Below are 22,204 nucleotides of genomic sequence, written 5' to 3'. Positions count from 1 at the left end.
GTTTATTAGCGTTCAACCTAGCTAGCCATGTGCTGCATGATGTGTCTCGTTCTCATGTGTTAGCTCGTTTGGTCATCAGTCAATCATCAGTGTGTGGCTACTTCTATATGTACATCAAGTGATCATGCATGTGGATGGACAAAGACTGTGCTTCTGCATAGTAGTAGGCTTCCACACTTCCTATGTACTAATCCATCCTATCTCATGACTTTGCTTTCATTTTCAAAGTCCAACTGGTGAAAAGTGGTAAGGTTTATTTTTTTGGAGGTGTCAAGTGAAAAGTAAAGGTTAGTGAACCAGTGGTTGCATGAACTTTAATAGTATATATATATATGCACATTTGGTCACCAGTTGCATGCCATGCTGACCAAGGAAAGGAAGCAGCATGGATTCAAATTGTTTAGCCAGTGCAGCACGAGTTTCAGACACTGGATCGGCAACGGCCGTGTGGATGTTCAGAACGCTCTAACGGCCGGTCACAGAGGAATGCAGTACTGTCAGGCAGGCATAGCCAAAACCAAAAGGCCACCAAGCAATGCAAGCGAGCAAGTTGATTGTGGATCCCGAGACAGCTACTTGTATGTATACACAAATACGAGCATCCATGGTGGTTCTGATTGTGCACAATATCGATCTCTCTCTGTGATCCACACTGTATAGTTGGTTTTGACTTTGAGGATAGATGCCCCCGTTCCGGACCAATCGTCCGGTTCTGACTTTCGGACGCTCCATGTGTTCTGCAAGCTGGTCCTCACTCGCAAACCATGGCTGGGCTCTCTCCTTTCCTTTTTTTCAGGGCAGAAGAGAAGCAGCGCCGGCCAGCTAGTTTAAAGTGTGAAGACAGAGACAGAGGGTGACCACTTCGTTCATAGATGGCACAATTTTCCCATTGGAAACGAAACCGGAAAGCAAAACCAAACTAAAATCTTTTGACTGTCATCATTGGTTCTATATGCATGGTCGGTGTCCGTATGTGGGATTTTTTTTATATTTTTAATCCTTTTTTATTTTTTCCAGCGTAACAAGTGGTGGGGACGGTATTGGAAAGTTGGGACATTCAACACTCACCTTGAAGATGCACCCGGACTCCGTACAGTTAAGATGCATGATCTAGGGAGCACGACGAGGTAGTATACGACGGTTCCCGGCATAACAAGTGGTGGGGACAGTGTTGGAAGTTGGGATGACATTCAACACTCACGCACGCTTCTCTGAGTTTTGGGCTTCCTGTGCATCTTAACAAATTTCGGTGTGAACACATGCCCCCCAATGTCGCGTGTAACTCGATGAACCCACTATAGAGGTCCCTTGGGGCTATAAATTTGAATAAGACGAAACGGTCAAACAAGAACAACTGAGGTGGAGAGAAGGAAGGACAGGGAGGAGAAGCGGGCTGTACGTCGGCTTTGGGCACAAGAACCAAGAAACTCTGTGAGAGAGACAAGTGGGCCATATATTAACTATGAATGTAATTCTAGAACAGTGTCATGTTTTAGTATACCAAGTTTGATAAATTAGAGATAAAAAAACATAAATAATATCAAATAAATACCATTAGATTAATTATAAAATATATATTCATAATAAATTAATTTGGAGCCATAAATATGAATATTATTTACTAAAAATTTGGTCAAACGTGAAACACTTAAACTAGCACGTATACCATAGTTGCATTCTTTTATGGTCGGCTATATTATTAGCCTTGCTCTATGATGTTTCCCAGTGTAATAAGTGGTGGGGACGGTGTTAGAAGTTGGGACAACATCCAACGCTCACAGTATGCTTTCATGAGTTTTGGGCTTCCTGTGCATCTTAGAGCAAGTATAATAAGAGGCTATAAGAGGTAGGCTGCAAAGATTCGTACAGCAGCAGCCGGCTGTATTATTAGCCTTGCTCTTAAACAAATTTCGGTGTGAACACATGCCTTCTAATCTCGCGTGTAACTCGATGAACCCACTATAGAGGTCCCCTGGGCCTATAATTTGAAGGCAAGGCGGAGTAGAAGGAATACTGCTTGTGTTCATTTGTTGTGCAGTGACACATATCTTTTCTTCATTTTCTCCTTCCAGTCTTCTTCTGAACAATGGCGCACAGCAAGCGTCTAAGGGAGGAAACTCTAGAAGCCACGGATCTGTCTCCCTGCCTTCGTGTCCCTCTTCATCGCCAAGGGTGAGAGGGAATGATTTCTTATCTCTATGGCCGCCTTGCATTAATCCTTTGATTATGCAGGGCTATCTCTCATGTTGCGGTACATCGGCCAACTCTGGCGAAGGTTGGACTACAATCGATTATGCGTGAAGCACTTCTCGCTGTGTCATCTTGATCCTCTGAGTCATATGATAGTTGGGATTTCTGGAATCTTACCCGTGAAAGGAGTGAGGCCGGAAACCTGTATTCTAAAGCGACACGTGAGGTAGGTCGGCTCGAGCTATGTCTCGATGTCGTTAAAACAACTCTCTCTACATCTGAAGAAGAGACCAATGTTGCTCAGATGAGGGCTGATGAAGCTCATGCTAGGGCAGCAAGTAAAATTTGTTTGAAGTGTCTTTGCTTTTCTATTCGCAACTTTATCCGGTAACCCTACATTTTCATTAGATCTTGAGGAACAACTGGCTGCTTCTCGTCGTGAGATCGAGGAGGCTCGTCATCGGAGATGGATCTGGAGAATCGCCACGAGCTTCTCCAACGTGCAGCACTTGGCACAGTTGCAACAGTCAACGCTTGGGGTGTTTCTCTTGAAGATAGCCTACAGGATATCCCAGTTCGTGCTAGAGAAGTGGCAACTCACGGCGTCCGCTATGGTGCTAGTGCTGCTCTGGCTGCAGCGCAACTGCATTCAGGCCACGAGCTCTGTCACTTAGAACCTAGTTTTTCGAACACTGATGGGCTGGAAGATCAAGAGGACCGGATTGGAGACTTCACTAATGCTGCCGAGAAAATCGCAGCTACCATCCATACACAAGATATTGTAAACAATGTTTTCATAGGACCATAGATTATATCTAGGGTCTTATAAGTTATAAGTAAAGAACCTACTGTTTGAATGTCACTTTTGATCCTATGTCTTTTATTGTTATTTTTTGTTCTAAAGGTGATACTTCACCCTTAGAGGTTCTCTACCTTCCATCTTGCAACCCTTACAGTCAAGGGATGCGATCTGCTTCTTGACCGTGAGAGCTGCAAGATGGAATATAAAACACCCAATCTTGAAGAACGAGCACCTCGCAAATTTGAAGCACCCCCAATCAAGTAAGGAGCCCTAAACAGGAGAGAACTAGATGATTGCAGATCTTCTATTAATAAGATCTACAAGAAGATTTGCAAACATCAAGGTCAAGCTCCTGTTCAGCGACAACACCTCGCCAAGGATGGAGAAGGAGCACCTCACAAAACTTGCACCTGCATCTCAGTGAGGTTCTTTATATTCCATAACATTGCTACCTCTCAGCGTCGAGGGATGCAGATATGCATCTCATGCTAATGGGCAGCAAGCTTATGGAATCTAAAGCACCCAATCTTGAAGGCCTTCTCGAAACACCCTGTGAGGAGCTTTATCTCCATCTTGCACCTCTCACGGCAAGGAGGAGGCCGTGAGAGGTTCAAGGATGAAGACAAAGTACTTCTTGGTGATGAGGAAAGATATAGTAGCTCACGAGTGTGTGGATTCAAGAGTGTGTGGATTGAGCCCAAGAGGTGCATCCAGACCCTGGTTAAATAGGCTAACCTTAAAGATGGAGAAGTGCAAGTAATGGTGATGCAACTGTATTGGGGATAGTTGGGAAATAACTCACACTGACTTCACCACCGATAGACCAAACGGTCGTGGAGGGCCGGCGGCCATAACACGTAACCCAGTTGGCTTCATACGACTGAGAAAATACCACTGTCGCATCTATTGTTAACCCGTCGATGGTAGAAGTTTCAACTGTCAGTTTCTTTCCTTGGGAGGCCTCGCTATCGGTCCAACCGGCGGTGGAAGTATAACATAGTCGCTTCTAAAGCTACATCAGTGAAAGTGGCGATAGTTATAAATTAATCTATAGTAGTGACTATTGCTACTGGTCATCAGATGACAAGAAGATGGTATGGCGAGGCCCCTCCATCTCCTCCGCAGCAACCTCCATGATCTCTACGACAACAATCTCAGCAAGCCCCTGACCATGGTTGTCACGACCCAAAAATCGCTACAATTGTTCACAAGCATCATGAGCATATAGTGCATAAAAAAAATACACGTTTCCAAAGAAACTGATGCTTAACTTTAGACCTTTTGAACATCATGTGCATTTATAATTAAAATTAGAAATCAACCGATGCTTAGCCCAGCCAAGACCGAGCACTGCCCGACTTGGCGGATCGTCCGACATCACCACCGGACCGTCCGTTAAGACATCTCACAGACTTAGAGTAATTCTAGCCCGCACGTGCACTGATGGAGTGTCCATCGCCATCGGCAGATTGTCCGTCGAAGCCATTGCACAATCAGTCAGCCTATCAAGAACGCTGCCAGATTGTCCATCACCCACAGCGGACTGTCCGTCAACACATGTTGACATGTGTTCCATGCAGGTGTTGTGTTGTCACACACAGACACGCTCGTGCACTGACAGAGCGTCCATCATTCATGGCAGACTGTCCGTCAGATCACCACCAACACCTGTAACATGCAGACCGTGAGGTGTCACACACACATGCCCCAACTCCACATGTCAGCCCACCTCACCCTCACAAAATAGTCAGCCCTCTCTCCCTCCCCTCACATTCACGTCATTCTTCAGGAAGCCAAAACAGAGAAGAGAGAAGGGAGGAGAAGGAGAAGAAGAGAGGAAAGGACAAGAAGAGAGGAAGGGAGAAGAAGAGAGGAGGAGAAGGGGAAGGGAAGGAAGGAGGAGGCCAGCCCCTGCAGTAGGGCGTCACCGGCGTGCTCCACGCCGTCACCACCGCGCCGGAGTTGGAGGAGGAGCCCCCCAAGGTCTTCTTCTTCCTCAAGCATGAAGGGGCACCTCAAGCCGATCTCCGTCCTCAAGCATCCCCAGGCCGAGCTGCTACAACTAGAAGTTGTACATGGCATGGTGAGCATGTCCCCAAAGCCCAACTTCACTTCCCCCAACCCTAGCAAGCATCCCCATGAGCTTCACCTCTCATCCATGGCCACCACCACCATGGATGGGGTCGAGCTCACCACAGCCCATGCATGGCACATCCAACACTTGGAGAAGGTTCCCTACATCACTAGAAAGCCATAGAAATAAACTGCACTCGATTCAGAGTCCGTATGCCCCAGGAATCGATCTCAACATGTTTGCATAGCTGTTGTTCGTCGTTTTTTCGGATGGTCCGTCATTTGGCGGAGTGTCCGTCGAATTATAGCCAAAACCCGATGGTAGCCTAGGATTATGGGAAGGTTCCGATGTTGTGGCGGAGTGTCCGATAATCTCTGCACAGTCGCACAACCTACACTTGTAAAATCCATAGAAGTTGCATTTGACCTCCAAAAATGGTGAAACAAGTCTTGTTGCGTTCCTTAGAATATCCTCTATCATCTAGACATAACTTTAGCACCAAAAGGCATATCTCATTTTTGACCACCGGAATAGGCTAAGCCCTTATAATTTACCAGAGTCTCCGCCACTGCACCGGAGTGTCCGATAAATTATAAAACCTGAACACTTAGTATCCTACAGACCCAACCTGACGGAGGATCCGCAGCCACTGCGGAATGTCCAACAAATTATAAAGTCTAAACACAGAGAGCTACCCGAGGACACAGACTTCTTATCGGAGAGTCTGGTCCTAGTTCAGAGAGTCCGATGATCCCAGAGTGCCATTTTTTCACTAAGTCCCAAAACCACCAGACCGTCCAACATTCACGCCGGACTATCCGATAATACAAACCGACAGCCCATCAATGTATACTTGAACACTCACTCTTGTAACACTAGAACCAACTTAAATAAATATCATTGCATGACATCTCATATCTCGTACTCTCAACTCTCTCTTGCATGTTTAATATAATGTCATGCATACATGAGTATCTCATACATGGACGTATATATAGGTACGTGATATCAGAGAGACGTCCAGAGATGTTCCAAGCTATGGGAACCTCGCTCTTCCAATAGGCAGGCACCCCACTATTATGAACCCTACTTTGGATACTTATCGAGTCTCATTATGAGTTATAAATTGCATGTAGAGTTGGATAACGATCTCTTACACACCACACCTAGAGATACTTAATAATCTGTTAGAAGCCTCTCATCTAAACACTGGGAATGGGAATGTTTAATGCTTATTGCTTAGTTGCCTGGGCAACGGTAGAAGTCAAGCATGAGAAGAGAACTCATACTCACGCGTGTAGGATGCTACACCTGGATAATTAACCACTAAAGACAATGAGGGTACAACTTGACTCATCTCACTAATCTGGCTAAGGAATACTATCCTTAATATGATAATCTTGATGAAGACTTGGATAACTTGCTCATGCGAGGGGTAAGTCATCGTGAGTGTGGGATCTCAGATGACATAGCTCGGTGAAGAAAGAAAAACACCATTGTAATATTCAGTTATATAGAATCAGCTCCACACTCTTAAAGAAATATGATCATGTTTACTTTAAAACTCATACTTTCAAAAATCTTCTTATGATTCGCATCAAGGACAACATCCTACGGTTAAACCTAATCTGATATGTTCAAGAACCTCCATAATAAGATTTATTCTCTCCTTTAGCTGAGCGGGGATGTAGAATTGTCCTCCTATAGCATCAACTTCTGCTAAGAGAGGTACAACCTTACTAATCCCTATCCCATACCCCTTATTTTTACCTCATATATTTCCCTATGCCTATCAAAACCTTCATCCAAACGCCACTTTAGGATCAATAATTATCATTTCTTCCACAAACAACTTTTGTGATCAGGGGAAACTGGCTTTAATCATGTTAGAATAATTGAAAAAAATATGTGCATAGAAATTTCCAAATAAACAGGACAACTGTATTATTTTAATAGTTATTCTTATAAAATATTATCATTTCATCCACAAAATACAAATGCAAAGATACTCTCATATAACAAATTATCATTTCGTCCATGAAATACATGTATGGGTCATTTGGAAATAGTCATGTTGGGTCATTTGGACAACAAGAAATAGCATCATTTTTTACAATGGTCAACGGAGTTTAAGAATATGGAGAAGATGGAGGAGTTTGGACTGGTGTGCACCAAAGCGAAACCAGCAAAAAAGATCAAGCTTAGTTTTTGGAGAGACAACTACTTGTAATGTCATGTTTTTTACTTTGGGCCTAGCTACCTTGTAATTCCTTTTCTTCCTTCTTTGGTTTTTGTTGTACATAACATTCTTTCATTTAATTGAAAAGGAAAAAAATAGGTAGGGGATTCCCCAGCTGATTCGGTCAAAAAAATGAAATACAAATGGAAAGTCACAATGTTGGTCCTAGACCGAACATAATGAGGTGGGAGTGGAGAGTGAGAGGCAGAGAGAGAAAGTGAGTGATGGGCCAATGGTCCTCTCTGCCTTCCCCTCCCACTCTTTTAAGGCGAGGTGGGATGGAAGTTTTTCATTCTTTCCCCTGGTGGAGCTTATATTTATAAAAGAGCTCGAGGCTACAAATAGGCCCTAAGTATTTTCAAACAAGCCCCCAGCTTTGTAATTGGGCCTAAACACTCTAATGGAGTCCCTAATATATGATACACCCTAACAGTAGCCTCTCTCAACTATTTGATTTTAATCGAAAGTACAAGACCCAATAGCTGAATACGACTATGTGTGGCCTAATTACAACTCGGGCTCAGCTGTGAGGATCACCCTTCACAACTGACATGTATGCGCTTCACTTAAAATTTCATCCCAAAGACCCTATTAGGAAAAAGGGTATGACAAAAAGAGCACACACATGACTTTTGTCTATACAATGATCATTTAGAGATGCATGTTTGGTCTTCAACAGAACTTCACTTGAACCTCCGCGACTTCGCCTTTGGTGGCTTGCTCTTTTGCCTGGGCTTGGGCCCTCAATAGATTCTCTTCATATTTGAGCCTTCATGAAAGCAATGATGTAGTCGACACGTCTTCAAACTTTTGTTCACAGACGTCTAGCAAGGTTTGCGTCCTTAAGTAGATTGCTTGTCTAATGCAATGTTGAGGAGGTCAATGTTGATGGAGATCCCCCTACTATTAATTGACTGCAAATGAGAAGTCAAAGATGTTTATGTAGATGGCGATCACCCTGCTCCTAATTGATGGCGAAGGTGATGTCAAACGTACTAATGTTGATGGCGATCCCTTCGCTCCAAACTGACAGCGAAGGCGAAGGCAAAGACATCAATGTTGATGGTGAAGGTGAAGTTGAAGATGCTGATGTTAATGGTGAGCCCCCTCTCGCTACAAATTGGCGGTGAATGTGATGTTGGTGACGCCAAAGCTGATGGCAAAAGCCTCTCGACGTAAACTTGGCGTAGGTGGTGTCGATGATACTACCAGAGCTGATGGCAAAGCTCCTTGGGCCTTTTGATGACAAGTTGTGGTGCGTGGCTAGGGTTGGGTTTGCCACTTGGGCCTTTTGATGATGCAATTGATGCGGGTTTATGCTTCTGCGTGATTGCTCTTTCAGTTCCTCGAGACTGCCGACCTTCCATGGGAGTGGTTGTAATAAGGGGGGAAATGCCCCTCTTCTGGTGGACTAGAATCAAAACCCGACGTCCAATACCAGTCCTGCTCCTACGCGAATAGGAATAGGTAGAGGAGGCCCCTAAAACCACACCATCCTCTGCGTGCATCAGTTCAGGTGAAGGCTAACAATCGTTTTTTGGTTAGTGTCTACATGCGATTGCTCAATCCAATCCATTACTTCCTAGCGATCTGATCAACTACTTCGCGGCAACCTTCTGATCCTCTACTTCCTGGCGTCTCCAATGATGTGATTGATATTGCAACCTTTTTGCATGACACCTAGAGGGATAACTACACCAACAAAGGCTATGTCGACTAACGGAAATGGCTCTGGTGCTGCTAGGTGTGCTACTGCAGCTACTTGTTCGTTAACTTGTTTGCGATTGGATCAAATGTGCACATGCTTGATGTCGCAAATCTTTTGGTAATCTTTTTCTAGACTAAGTTAAGCCTGAATTTGCCTAAAATTCTAGCAAGTATCATTGGTTCATATGATCCTAGAAACATGGATCATATCATAGATGATTCGTTCATCAACATTGGAGTTAAATAGAGAAGAAAAACTTTAATTGCATTACTATTGATGATTCTTTAACTTATTGTAACACCCTAAAATTTACAATATTTTATAATAGGAGAATTTGATTTATTATACATTTTTGTGGGCATTTGAATTTAGGAAAATAATAATTTTGTTAAAAATAAAATCAAATATAAGGTTACCTATATGCATGTGCATTCATGCTGCTGCATAGTATTTTTGAATTGTGTGATTGAAATAAAATTTCAAATTGATTTGATTTGCATATGTAGCAATATGTGACACATGTCAGCGAGTTAAGGCAGAACATCAACGGCCAGCTGGTTTACTTCAACCTATGAAGATAACTGAGTGGAAGTGGGAAGAAGTTGGTATGGATTTCATTGTTGGATTACCACACACTCAAAGTGGTTATGACTTAATTTGGATAATAGTAGATCGGTTGACTAAGGTTGCTCACTTCATACCGGTCAAGACTACATATATGGGTGCAAAGTTGGTAGAATTATACATGCAACAAATAGTATGTTTGCATGGAGTTCCTAAGAAGATTGTGTCAGATAGAGGTACTCAATTTACATCACACTTTTGGAAGAAATTGCATGAGTCTATGGGCACTAAGTTGAACTTTAGCTCAGCTTATCACCCACAAACTGATGGACAAACAGAGAGAACCAATCAGATCTTAGAGGATATGTTGAGAGCTTGTGCTTTGCAATATGGTACAAGTTGGGATAAGAGTTTGTGTTACGCTGAGTTCTCCTACAACAATAGTTACCAGAAGAGTCTCAAGATGGCACCATTCGAGGCACTATATGGTAGAAAGTGTAGAACTTCATTGTTCTAGAATCAGACAGGAGAAAGTTAAGTGTTTGGACCTAAGATCCTCAAGGATGCTGAAAGGCAAGTAAAGACTATTAGGAAAAACTTGAGAGTGGCACAATCTAGACAGAAGAGTTATGCTGACACTCGGAGAAGGGAATTGGTTTTTGAAATAGGGGATTATGTTTACCTGAAGGTGTCATCAATGAGAAGTGTGAGAAGGTTTAATATGAAAGGAAAGTTAGCACCAAGGTATATTGGACCTTTCAAAATTTTAATGAGACGTGGAGAAGTAGCTTATCAGTTGGAATTGCCTCAGAGTTTGTTAGGTGTACATAATGTGTTCCATGTGTCTCAATTAAAGAAGTGTTTGCGTATATCAGAGGAGCAAATACCGTTGGAAGAGCTTACAGTTAAGGAAGATCTTACATATGAGGAATTTTCGGTAAAGATTTTAGAGATGGCAGAAAGAGTTACAAGGAGCCGAGTTATAAAGATGTGTAAGGTTCAGTGGAATCGGTATACAGAAGATGAGGCTACTTAGGAAAGAGAAGATGACATGAGAAAACATACCTGTAGCTTTTTGAGTAAGCATCGTCCGAATCTCGAGGACGAGATTCATTTTAAGGGGGTAGAATTGTAACACCCTAAAATTTACAATATTTTAAAATAGGAGAATTTGATTTATTATACATTTTTGTGGGCATTTGAATTTAGGAAAATAATAATTTTGTTAAAAATAAAATCAAATATAAGGTTACCTATATGCGTGTGTATTCATGCTGCTACATAGTATTTTTGAATTGTGTGATTGAAATCAAATTTCAAATTGATTTGGACTTGCATTCAAAACTTGTTTGGAAATTAGTTTAGAAAATGGAAAAGTATTTTTTTCTCTTCTTTCCCCTGAATTTGGCCTGCCGTAGCTGGTTGGCCTGCTTTCCTTGGCCTGCTGGCCAGCCGCTCTGCTCTCTTCTGTTTCTCCGTGCCGGCCCATCTCTCTAGGCCTGTTTCCCACGTGGCCCTCTATTTCCCGCGTCGGCCCAGCAGCAGCGCTGGCCTAGCTTCGTAGTCGCGTCCACGTTCGCCTCCTACCCCGCTGACGCGCTAGGTCCACACGTCAAGCGTATCCTCTTCCTCCATCTCGTGTCCGACATGGACACCATCACCGCCGAGTCCACCTTCGCTACTCCCTCGCGGTGGCGTGCTCCCCACGTCGCCCCGCCTTATAAAGGCCGTGCCCGAGCCTGCGTCGCTTCCAATCCTGAGCCCTAGAGCAAGCCTCCACCTCGCCGAGACGCCGAGCCACCACCTAGCCTAGTGCCGCCATGAGCTTGGAGAGCCGTCGCCCGCCTCATCGAGCACCATGCTTGCCCTGTTCCCTCTCTGCCGCCGAGGAAACCCTAGGTAAGCCCGCCGTCGCCCCCTCTCTCTCCCAGTGTCTCCGGTTCATCAAACCGTGCTTTGTAGGCCGAAAACCATGAGCACCGCTCGCTTCGGCAATGGCGCCGCCGCGGCGGACTATTCCGGCCGACGAGCTCCCTCCCGATCCAATCACCACCATCCAACTCTAATCCAACGGCCCAAGATCAAGGATACCCCTTCGCTGTGAATTTTGCAAAAAGGGCCTTACAAGTATTTGATCTTAACCCACAGTCAAAAATGTCTTTTCAGATTTTGTTTTCTTCTTTTGAAAGCGTATTTTGTTTCGGTTAAATCTAAAATACATTTTTAGCTATTTACAGTTTTGCCACTAGATTTGTTTTAGCCATAAAATCTCCATTTTAACTCCGATTTGATCCGTTCAACTTGCGTTGGGTCATAATTCCATAATCTACATGTTCATACTACTGTTATGTAGGTTTTGAACTTTTAAAATTTGAGGTTAGATTTAATCTATTATTTTACTAAAGAAAATCTTGTTTAATTCATAACTTCTTCGTTTTAGCTCTGATTTTTGTGATCTTCGTATCTGTGTGATCGTAGCAAGACGTAGATTCATTTTACAAACTTTTCATCTTGATTTTATGCTGATTGGTGTACTGTTCTAATCTATAGCTTTTGTTTGCTATGTATGATTGTATGGATGCATGTGTGGTGCTGTTTGACCTCAAGTAGACAGTGAGTTTTGTGTTGGTGATCTGGAGCAACTCTTTGAAGATCAAGACCAGCAGCGATACTTTGAATTAAGGCAAGTGTAATATGAGGCTCCTTGTTACCTATTCACTTTAATGCAATCTCAATTCATGTGCATATGTTAATGAACCACTTGGAGTCTATTACCTTGATATTGATTATCCTGTCCTTGATTTACCTATGGGTTTTGCATGTGGGTAGTATGCTCAGTTTGGTCCAACCAATATTGATTAAAGAATACAATTAAAGATATATGCAACATGGTATTAAAAGATGTTTTTAGCAACATGAAACAAGGGGGCTAGAGCATTGGGCCTTTTTCTTATGGTGCTCTAGTTTCTCTCCATAAGGACTCATCTTTAAGTGATAACCTAGGACTTATGAGGACCACATGGCTCTGGTCTTAGTCCGGTACCTTGCTCTTTCTAGTTTGTAGCAGTTTACCGAAAGGGCAAGAGGGGCATACCAGGCTAGGTATGGGCCTCATCCCTAGGGTGTGTACTATTCTGCGTGTATCAGTGCCACTTTTGGAGATGACTCCATAACACTTGGGAGATGGAATCCTTAGCGGCTACTCCTTATTAGAACGACTGGGGAAAAGCTTCGTAGTGTACTCTGCCTGCTCACCTTGGAAGTGTTTTAGGAGTAATTAACCCGGGCATATGGGTAACACGACTCATGGTGAAAGTGTACAACCTCTACAGAGTGTAAAACTGGTATATCAGCCGTGCTCACGGTCACGAGTGGCCTGGATCCTTACTGAATAGTTGGTTACCTAAATGGTTTGGGTTATGATTAAAATTGTTGATATCTCTAATTATTCATATTTGGGAGCCTAAGCATAACTTAGCAACTTATGATTAATAATAAAATGTGACCAACTAAAAGTTCTTACCGCAGTTCAGCCGTGTCAAGCCTTTTGAGCCTGCATCCCCTCATGTTATGCTTGCTAAGCGGTAGTAGCCTACGCTTGTTTCATTTCAATACTTTGGCAAAATCCTAGATGGGTACCAGATGAAGGTTCTGCAGTGGAGTTTTTCAAGAGGTGTTAGGCTTGTGATCAACCAGTTGACGATTCATGTGGTATTGGAGGCCTCGCCAGAAGAATAGAGTTATAGTATATACTGTAAAGTAAGACTACGTCTTTTGTAACAAATATTTGTGCGCTAAGTATTTAAGGCATTGTCTTTGATATTACCCCTTCATTTGTAGCTATATGTGTGAATTGCATTCCTGGGCACACATATGGTGTGTATCTAGTTTTATCCTTAAAACCAGGTGCTACACTTATATCTTTGCATTATCATTAATTACATTCACACATAGATATGAACCAAAAGTTGATTCACTTTCCAACTAAACCTCTGTCAAGTTTGTTAACTCAAGTGAGGAGTGACAATAAGCCGGTGAGCTCTAGCGGTCGAGCTTGATGGTGATTAGCGGAGACACAAGGGTTATGCGAGGAATTGCTCTAACAACGAATGATAGATGAGTATGTCCAGGAGAACATCAGAGAAATGTGCTCAACCTTGATGAGATACCATTATTAACATCGAAAACCTTGATTGGGGATGGCACTAAGGCCAGTCTCAGTGGGAGTTTCATCTGAGTTTCATTTGCATTAATATTGTGACACATCAACAAATTTAATGACTTGGCAGGCTAATTGTGAATAGAGAGAAGGAGAGAATTTCATGGAGTTTCATCGGGATGAAACCCACCAGCACAGCTACCAACGCAAAAGCTGATGTGGCATTCTTGGTAACTGTGCTATGAAACTTTCCACTGAGACTGGTCTAAGATAAATATGGTACACAGGTTTATAGTATATAAATCTATGGCAAGTATATAATTTGTAGCAACAAAAGTTTGAGCATTAATTAGGAACCATTTCTAAATACAAATAAAACATAACACCTTTTGTACTATAAACTCTTTATAAGTTAGGCTAATTAAAATAACAAAGTTAGAATTTTGAAATAGCTAGGGAGTAGTGTCTACCTGGTTAGAGGATTATGAGTTTAATGTCTATCTGTATCTCTAATTATTGTAGATTGTAGAAGAAGTACTTTTTTGTTGTAAAGAACTTTATATTTCGCATTCCTTCGGTGCTCAGCAAAGTGAGAAAAGAACACCACCGGCCTGTTACCATTGGAAGCCAACCAAGCAGGCCTATTATTTGAGTCATTGAACTATATGGGCCACATTCTTGAGGATGGGCCGTCTCTCTATGCCACGAACACACATCCTATTCCTACTCCTGGGCTTCACCTACAACTCGTCCAGTCATCCGGCCCGGTAAACAGGATCGAGATCGAGACGACCACACCACACCACACCCGGGATGGTTCACGTTGTTGGACTCGGCCAAGTCTACGACCCGATCTCGGCTCCGACCAAGCCGGCCTCCGCTGCACCCCACCCCGTCGTCGCCATGCCGCTGCATGCTCCTCGATCGCCGCCCCGATCATCTTGCGCTGCTCCTCAGTCCCACCACCGTGCCTTTATAACTGACGATGGCACGCGCGTCGTCCTTGCAGCCGCAGCAGGCAGCGTCACCGTCACATAAACCACGCGTCGCAGTAGCTAGCAGCCACCAGCAGCCCCTGCGCGCCGCGAGCCGTCGTCCGTCATGGCGGACGTGCTGGTGGACTCGCAGCGCCGCGTCCTCATCAGCGGATACGGGTACGGCCTCCCCCCGCAGCCCGCAGAGAGCCTGCTGCTCGGCCGCCTCGACCAGATCGACCTCCGGGTACGTACGTCGTCGTGTAGTTGCTGATGGGTGATGGCCGGCCGGTCATCCGGCCGCGCGCATGGACGTTTGTATTGTATACATCGTCCATGCACGCCGATGACGCGAGCACATTAATTGATGCCTCCATCCGTGTGGTGTTTTCGTGCAGCTGCGGCAGCTGGAGGAGCAGCAGCAGCGCCGCCCGTCGCACGCCGAGCACGGCGCGCCCGCCCCGGCCCGCCGCGCGCCGGCGGCGCAGCACCAGCACACCAAGTCCATGCCGGCGGCGCTGCAGCACGTGCCGGTGCGGGGCGACCTCATGGACCGCCTCAACCTGCTGGAGTCCCGCATCAGGCAGGTCAGCTGCGAGCTGGGCCTGGACGGCGGCGGCGGTGTCGCCGGCAAGGCCCTCCATCACCAGTTCGGGCTGGGGCTGGGATCCTCCTCGTCCGTGCCGCTGTCGAGGATCCCGCCACGTGGTCCGACTCCTGCGCCGGTGGCGGTGGTGGACCCGGCTCGTGAGGCGTTCGGCCGCGGCAAGGTGCAGAGCAAGCCCGCGGCGGCGGCCGCCGGGAGCTGGAGCGCCGTGGAGATCCTGCAGCGGGGCGCGCGCCAGCTCCACCGCAGCACCAGCAGCATTAGCAGCATCAGCAAGCCCAACCCACCCATCAAGGTGAGCTCCGCTCCGACGATCCACCGCCGACGACGACAGAAAAAACCTCTCTGATCGATTTCGCACATTGATCAGGGATTCCAGTGGCGAGCAAAAAGTTGAAAATCTGATCTTGTTGTTTCGTTTGATTTGAAAAAGGTGAACAAACTGAAAGAAACGAAATCCGCGTGCGAGAAGGAGAAGAGGAAGGCGGAGCGCAGCAAGTCTCTAACGAAGGCGGAGCGCAACAAGTCCCTGACGAGCAGGCTGTGGCTCATGGTTGGATGTAAGCATTAGTTGGATGCTGAAAAGGTGAAAAATTGCCAATAACAAGCATGTGATGAACTGATCTTGGTCCATCGTCCACAGAACTTAGAAGCCATACATATATATTTTTGTAATTTGTGTTTCTACTCTGCTTTGATCTACTTCCGTCCATCATCATTAGTTGTACACAGGTCTGTATGGGTTTCACAGTGTTAGTACCACTTCGATAGAATTCCCGCTTCAGTTTGCTTCGTGATAACAGTGTCAGATACTCATATATTTCCACTTAAGATTTGATGCTAGCTGAGCGTACTCTATCTTGAGATAGAGCAGATCACTTTGTTGCATTATTGCAATCCTCTGGTACTGTTGATGGCATCCAATCCATCTAGGAGCATGTGTGTTATATGTATAGCATAGGCTTTCTATGTCACACACTCCCCATTGTCAGCACACACACTGTATACATCATCATGAATTCTGAACCTATCACATACAGAGCAGAAAGCACAATGTGATCCACCGAAAATGCTTCGAAGAAACAAGTGCCGGCCAGATGTGATGCATGCCAAACTGAAAAGCCTCGACGACAGCAGAGGACGGTGAGAATTGAGAATGATCTATCTACGCGCACTAGCAGTCTCAGCTTCTGAATGGAATGGCCATAGGCCATGCATGCATGCATGCAAAGAGTTTCTGAATACTTCTTCAGCCCCTGTGTTTCTTTCAGTCAAGACTCAACTCTGAACGAAGCTGATCCCTGTCGAGTGTCGACTGTCGTCACCTGCTGCATAGTTTATAGTAGTTGAGGACAGCCGGCAGGCGGCAGCCGATCCTCGTCGTGATCGTGACGTGGACAGGCCAGGTGACGAGAGGAGCAGAGACTGCATCAGCACACGAATCAGATCTACCTGCCCCTGGCCCAGCTCCAACGAGTAACACTAGCAGCCAACACTGCACGTTTGTATGCCTGGGATCACACTTACACATTATATGATACATGTTCTAAAGTATGTGCTTCCATTTTAGTTCACTAAATGTCAGAAACTATTGAACTGGAAGAATGCCATAACTTGTCATTTCTTCAGCTTTGATCTGTATCAAATACTTTGTGGATTATCCTGATGCACATTTGGGTCCATGGATGGGTCATCCTGATGCATGTGTGTCAGCATGAGCACTGGGAGGTGATTCAGATGCTTCTGTTCTTCGGATGGACATCTGTCGGGATAGAAGACTTGATGCAATAATGCTATTCGTGTAGAAAATGGAGCTGCAGAGCTAAAAAGGCTCCTAGATTATAAGAGAGATATTTACATAAGGCACTTAATGTTTCACACCTTTACCCATTCATCACCATCAAATGTACTCTAGTCAACAAACATGCTCAGTTAAGCACATGTTTCTTAGCAATACAAATCTGTACAGCACATGATTATCTTGTGAAATTTGATCTCTGAGGCCACTTGCCTTAAAATTCTGCAACTTATTTATTACACCAAATTAACTTTTTGTTATTTATTACACCAAATTAACTTTATAAGTTATTTATTAAACCAAATTTGATCTCTGGGGACACCATTAACCTTGATATGTCCTGAATCCTGGTGATAATGCTTTGTGGAGATACTCCTTTTTTCGGGATAATAAGAGCAGTGGTTCGTGTAGAATAATTTCAGAGCGATTGTTGCTTGGTTCTATACATTGCGAGTTCATTTTGGTCAAGCAAAAACCAAAGTATATTGAGGCCAATCCTTAATTAGCTCCAATGGCAAGCGTTGTTGGGTGTGATACTGCTCACCTGTGTTTGAGGTTTGCTTGACCCTGGTGCTTACACAATCATTTCTACTCCTTAATCACCTTGAACTATATATTTTTATAATCACCTCGAACCATGTATATATACTATCAATTTATATGTATTTTAAATCCACAATATTTTTTATTAATCACCTGCTGTTCAATTCCTTTAGGACCCACCCTCTTCATATACAAGTTTTGTTAGATTCACTAATCCAGTATCATCTGCAAAAGGTAAACATGGTAAGATCACTTAACCTGTTATTAATGGTTCACCAGGATATATGTAAGAACAGGAAAGTAGCTAGACCCAAGCATCCAGTCAGTCGGCACTGAGCTCCTCAGATCCACCAATCTGTTCATGTTCTGCAATCAGTTAATAATGGCACCGACAAAATGTTTCTGAGGTAGTGCAGATGTAATGGTTATTGATGTTTGCTGTTGACAATGAACTTGACACACTTACTTATCTAACCAGCTCGAAATCTTCCTTAGTGTTCTCACAGGATGTAGGGCAACAATCATCATTCAAGGAAGAGACATCTGTTAGAAACTTAGAATACCAAGACATTTGATAGATATGCTAGCAGGTATTCGAATGCCACTTACCAGAGTTGAAGTGCTTCAAAACGGCTAGCCTCGAAAGATTGGAAAGTTAGCAGTTGTCACTAGCTACATCAGAAATGAAAAGAAGGGGCAGAGTCGATGGATATACATAGGAAATGAAAAGACGGAAATTGTAGTATTTTGTTCCCAGAGTAGAAGGTTGTTGATCCAGCCGATCCAACCACAAATATTATTACTTGCTCCACATTAGTTCCAACTTCCATCCACAAGTGTTATTACTTGCTCCACACCGGTGTAGATAATGGAATTTCTTTTCTGAAAATGAGACAGCACCAAATTACAGGAGCTAGTACGACACTGAGAGGTTGTTATCATCAGGAAAGAAGGTTAACAAAAGAAACAACACCATACAAAAAAAAACACCATCACCCATAACAACTGTGGCCGCCGCGCTGGTTAGAGACAACAACAATAGCGCGGCCGGTTGGAGACATCAACAATAGCTCATTTAAATAACATCTGAATCGAGTTCTAGGAAAATATAGCAACTCTTTAAGGCCTTGTTTGGATGCGCATGTATTCATCTCAATCCACATGGGTTGAAGTGGATTGGAGTGGAATTGAACTAAATTTCATTCCATTCCACTCCAACACATGTGGATTGAGGTGGATACACGCATCCACACAAGGCCTAAGTCTTTAAGATTTGAGAAGAACATCAGTAGCAAGGTACTCATATGACAATGACACCAGGGTGGCTGGTTGGAGACATCAACAATAGCTCGTTTAAATAACATCTGAATCGAGTTCTAGGAAAATATAGCAACTCTCAAGTCTTAAGATGCGAGAATAAAATCAGTAGCAAGGTACTCATATGACAATGGCACCAGGGTGAATGAGCATGCTGCTAGGTCACACACAAAAGATACCACTTTTACAACTTAAATACTACTAGTACAAGCTAACAGAGCTGAATACCTCTGAAACAAGCGAAGGTTCATCACTTATACTAAGATTATTATTATGCTATATGCAGCCTTAACTCGTTACCACACCAACCACACATGACAATAGTGCTACACCAACTTGTGGTCATTAGCTAGTTTTTCGTCATGGGTGACCTCCAGCTGGTACTCAGCATACCCCCTGATGATGGACTGGCGGTGCAAGTACTCATGGAACTCACAATCAACCTCATATTGGGCGATATCACTAGCAAACATGCATTGGATGAAGGGATTGTGGGTAGTGTAGGTGAAAGGCTTGAAAGGGGGGTGATCCTTCAAAATAATATCAATGGACATCTTGTCCAACCTCCTAGTCACCATCTTAGTCTTCCCATTTCCGCCGGCCGATTCACTGACCTTCATCTTCGCCTCCTTCAATCCGCTGCCCTCCATCAATCCATTGCCCTCCGTCTCCGCCGCCTCCTTCGATCCGCTGCCCACGGTCTCCACCTCCTTCGATCCGCTACCCTCCATCTGTTAGTTAATAATTTTGATTTCATTAAGAAAAACAAACTAAATAAATGGAAAATAAAAATTGATAGAATTCCTTTTATTCTTCTTCAAATCCAAAAAAACCTTTTTTATACATACGTCATCGATTTGCAATTGGAAAAAGGGTTAGTTCAAACTGTTTTATCGATGAGTGTTCTATATCAGATAAATTCTACACTAGCTATTTCCGCTAAAAGCATTTGGAGACTAATACTAATGTAGTTGTATTTCGAGACTAATATTTGTAGAAAGAGTACCCAAAGGAAAGCTATTGTGAAAATAAAAAAAATACCTCGCTCGATCTCTTAGCCTTCTTCTTTGATCCGCTGCCCTCCTTATCCTCGCTCCTCGCCTTCTTCTTCTTCTTCTTCGATCCGCTGCTAGATCTCTTGCCCTCCTCCCTCGATCGCTTCGACTTCTTCACCGATCTGGCGTTCGCCACCATCGCCTCGTCCTCCGTCGCAATCTTCTTCCTCTCCTTCCCACCCTGCAACGGAAGGACAGCCATCAACTCGCTGCCCTCCTCCCTCGAGCTCTTCTTCTTCTCCTTCGATCCGGCCGCCTTGTCCTCCTCATCGGGCATGGGCTTCTCTGACAGCGAACGGGAGCAAGTCGGGCACATCTCTAACAGCGAACGGGAGCAAGCCGGGCACCTCTTGGTCTCCATCATAATCATCCTCCTCCTCTGCAGAACCTGCCACTGCTTCTTCGTCACCTCAGCCGGCTCCTTCTCCTGGAAGGGCCCGTGCAGCAGGACTGCTTGCATCAAGTCCCGCATCTTCTCGGCTTCCGTCACCACCTCCACCACCTCCTCGTTAGGATCGGGAATGGCTGTACGCTCCTTCCTCATCACAAAACCGGAGCACGTGGAACACATGACCAACTCTGAGGCGAACCCCAGCATCATCTCACTCCCATTCTCCATCGTCCTCCTAACCTCCGGCCGGCAGTCAACTCTTCTTCTAGACGTGGATGGCGAGGCTGCGGCTGCCTTAGATAGACCAATCGATATATGTGTATGATTCCCCGTAAACCCTAGGTGCCAATTGCCAAATAAACCAACAAACCCAACTCGGTAGTAGGGCCCTGTTTGGTTTATGACCCACAAGTCCTGCCAAAATTTGTGCATGCCAATTGCCAAAGTTACTTTGCCTTGTTGGTTTATGTCAGCATGTGACAAGATATACTGCATATGAAGCTAGTTGCCTGCATGGAAGGCGTGAAGGCGGCAACGCTTCTGGGCATGAACAATATTTGCCTGGAATCCGATGCGCAGTAAGTGATCTTTGGTGGGTGGCTTGGTGCATGAATTGAAGGAGATCATAGCGGGAAATTTTGTGAATTTCCAAGCTAGGTATGTGCCACGTGAATGTAATCGAGTAGCTCATGAGCTAGCCTCTATAGGAAGTATGAGTGATAAGTTAGAGTCTGTGGCCCTGTTGGTTGCGCTGAAATTTGGTTGCTGCTACTTATGCTGATTTGTTGTGAGAGAAAAACATTGTTCCTTCTCTGAAAAGTAGTGCTGAAAAACAGGGCCTATAGTAATGGCCAGAGTGCCAGATTATATTATGCACTTAGTGTCAAGCGATTTAGCTGACATGGTTAAGTAATGGAATTTAAAATTCCTTTCAAAATTAAAAAAAATTAAAGTTGTGTTTTGCCAAAATTTGGTTATGCCAATGTATGTTTTGTGGCTTTAGTAGGTCAAGAAAATTGACTTGCCTTGAAAAAGTGACTAGGGTTTGATTGGAAGCTACTGTCTCCATCTAAGAAAGAATGTAGTTTTTATTTTGCGAGGGGTCAAATAATTTTAATTTTGACCAAATTTATATAAAAAATACTAACATTTATGACGTCAAATAAGTATCGTTAGATTCATTTTGAAATATATTTTCATGATAAACCTTTTGGAAACATAATTATTTTATATAAACTTGATCAAACTTAAGAAAGTTTGACTTATCCAAAACTTATAATTGAATTCTTTTATGGATGAATGGACTAATAAGTAACAAAGTTTGGCCAGCGCCCGATCAGGTTGTTTTGGTTGATAAACGGGTAATGCATGGTTAGTTGCTCCTAGTACTGGGTAGCTACCGTAGTCTTTCTTTCTGTTTTCTAGCTTGCTTCTCCTGAAACGCTATCTGGATGATGTATTTCCGTTACTTCTTGGCACGTTGTCCGGAACGGATCCGGCCAGGAACGTTTATGTATTTTATACGGGCCAACAAGCACTAGGAAGCGTTCTGGCCGGGAATCAGCCAAAACGAACAGGCCCTTAATGGAAATGGAGGATCTCCCTCGGTTCGAAAAAAAAAAAACAAAGTTTGGCCAGCTTGTCCATTCTCCGTTGCTTTGCACTGGCCAGATCGTGGGCGCCAAATGTGCCTTGTTTTGGCGAGTGGAAGCAGCATAATTATGGCATGCATTTCCTGACTAGCAACCCTTAAACCATACTCCCTCCGTCCCCAAATGGTAAG

General features: G+C 44.1%; 1 protein-coding gene and 1 pseudogene across 1 annotated transcript; one reads left to right on the top strand and one right to left on the bottom strand.

Moving 5' to 3' along the window:
* The first annotated feature begins 14,747 nt into the window (after positions 1-14,747).
* On the top strand, positions 14,748-16,160 carry LOC136534428 (uncharacterized; annotated as a pseudogene).
* Positions 16,161-19,129: 2,969 nt separating this feature from the next.
* LOC136534426 (uncharacterized) lies at positions 19,130-20,649 on the bottom strand. Its single transcript, XM_066526863.1, has 2 exons — positions 20,017-20,649; positions 19,130-19,706 (listed from the first exon to the last, which is right to left on the bottom strand). Exons 1-2 carry the CDS (start codon positions 20,647-20,649, stop codon positions 19,302-19,304), a joined length of 1,038 nt encoding a protein of 345 aa, XP_066382960.1. The 3' UTR covers positions 19,130-19,301.
* Positions 20,650-22,204: the final 1,555 nt, after the last annotated feature.

The sequence above is a fragment of the Miscanthus floridulus genome, unplaced genomic scaffold, assembly GCF_019320115.1.
Source record: "Miscanthus floridulus cultivar M001 unplaced genomic scaffold, ASM1932011v1 os_1932_2_3, whole genome shotgun sequence".
Taxonomy (NCBI): domain Eukaryota; kingdom Viridiplantae; phylum Streptophyta; class Magnoliopsida; order Poales; family Poaceae; genus Miscanthus; species Miscanthus floridulus.
The sequence above is the reverse complement of the archived record's forward strand: the minus strand, read 5'-3'. Positions and strand labels throughout refer to the sequence as shown.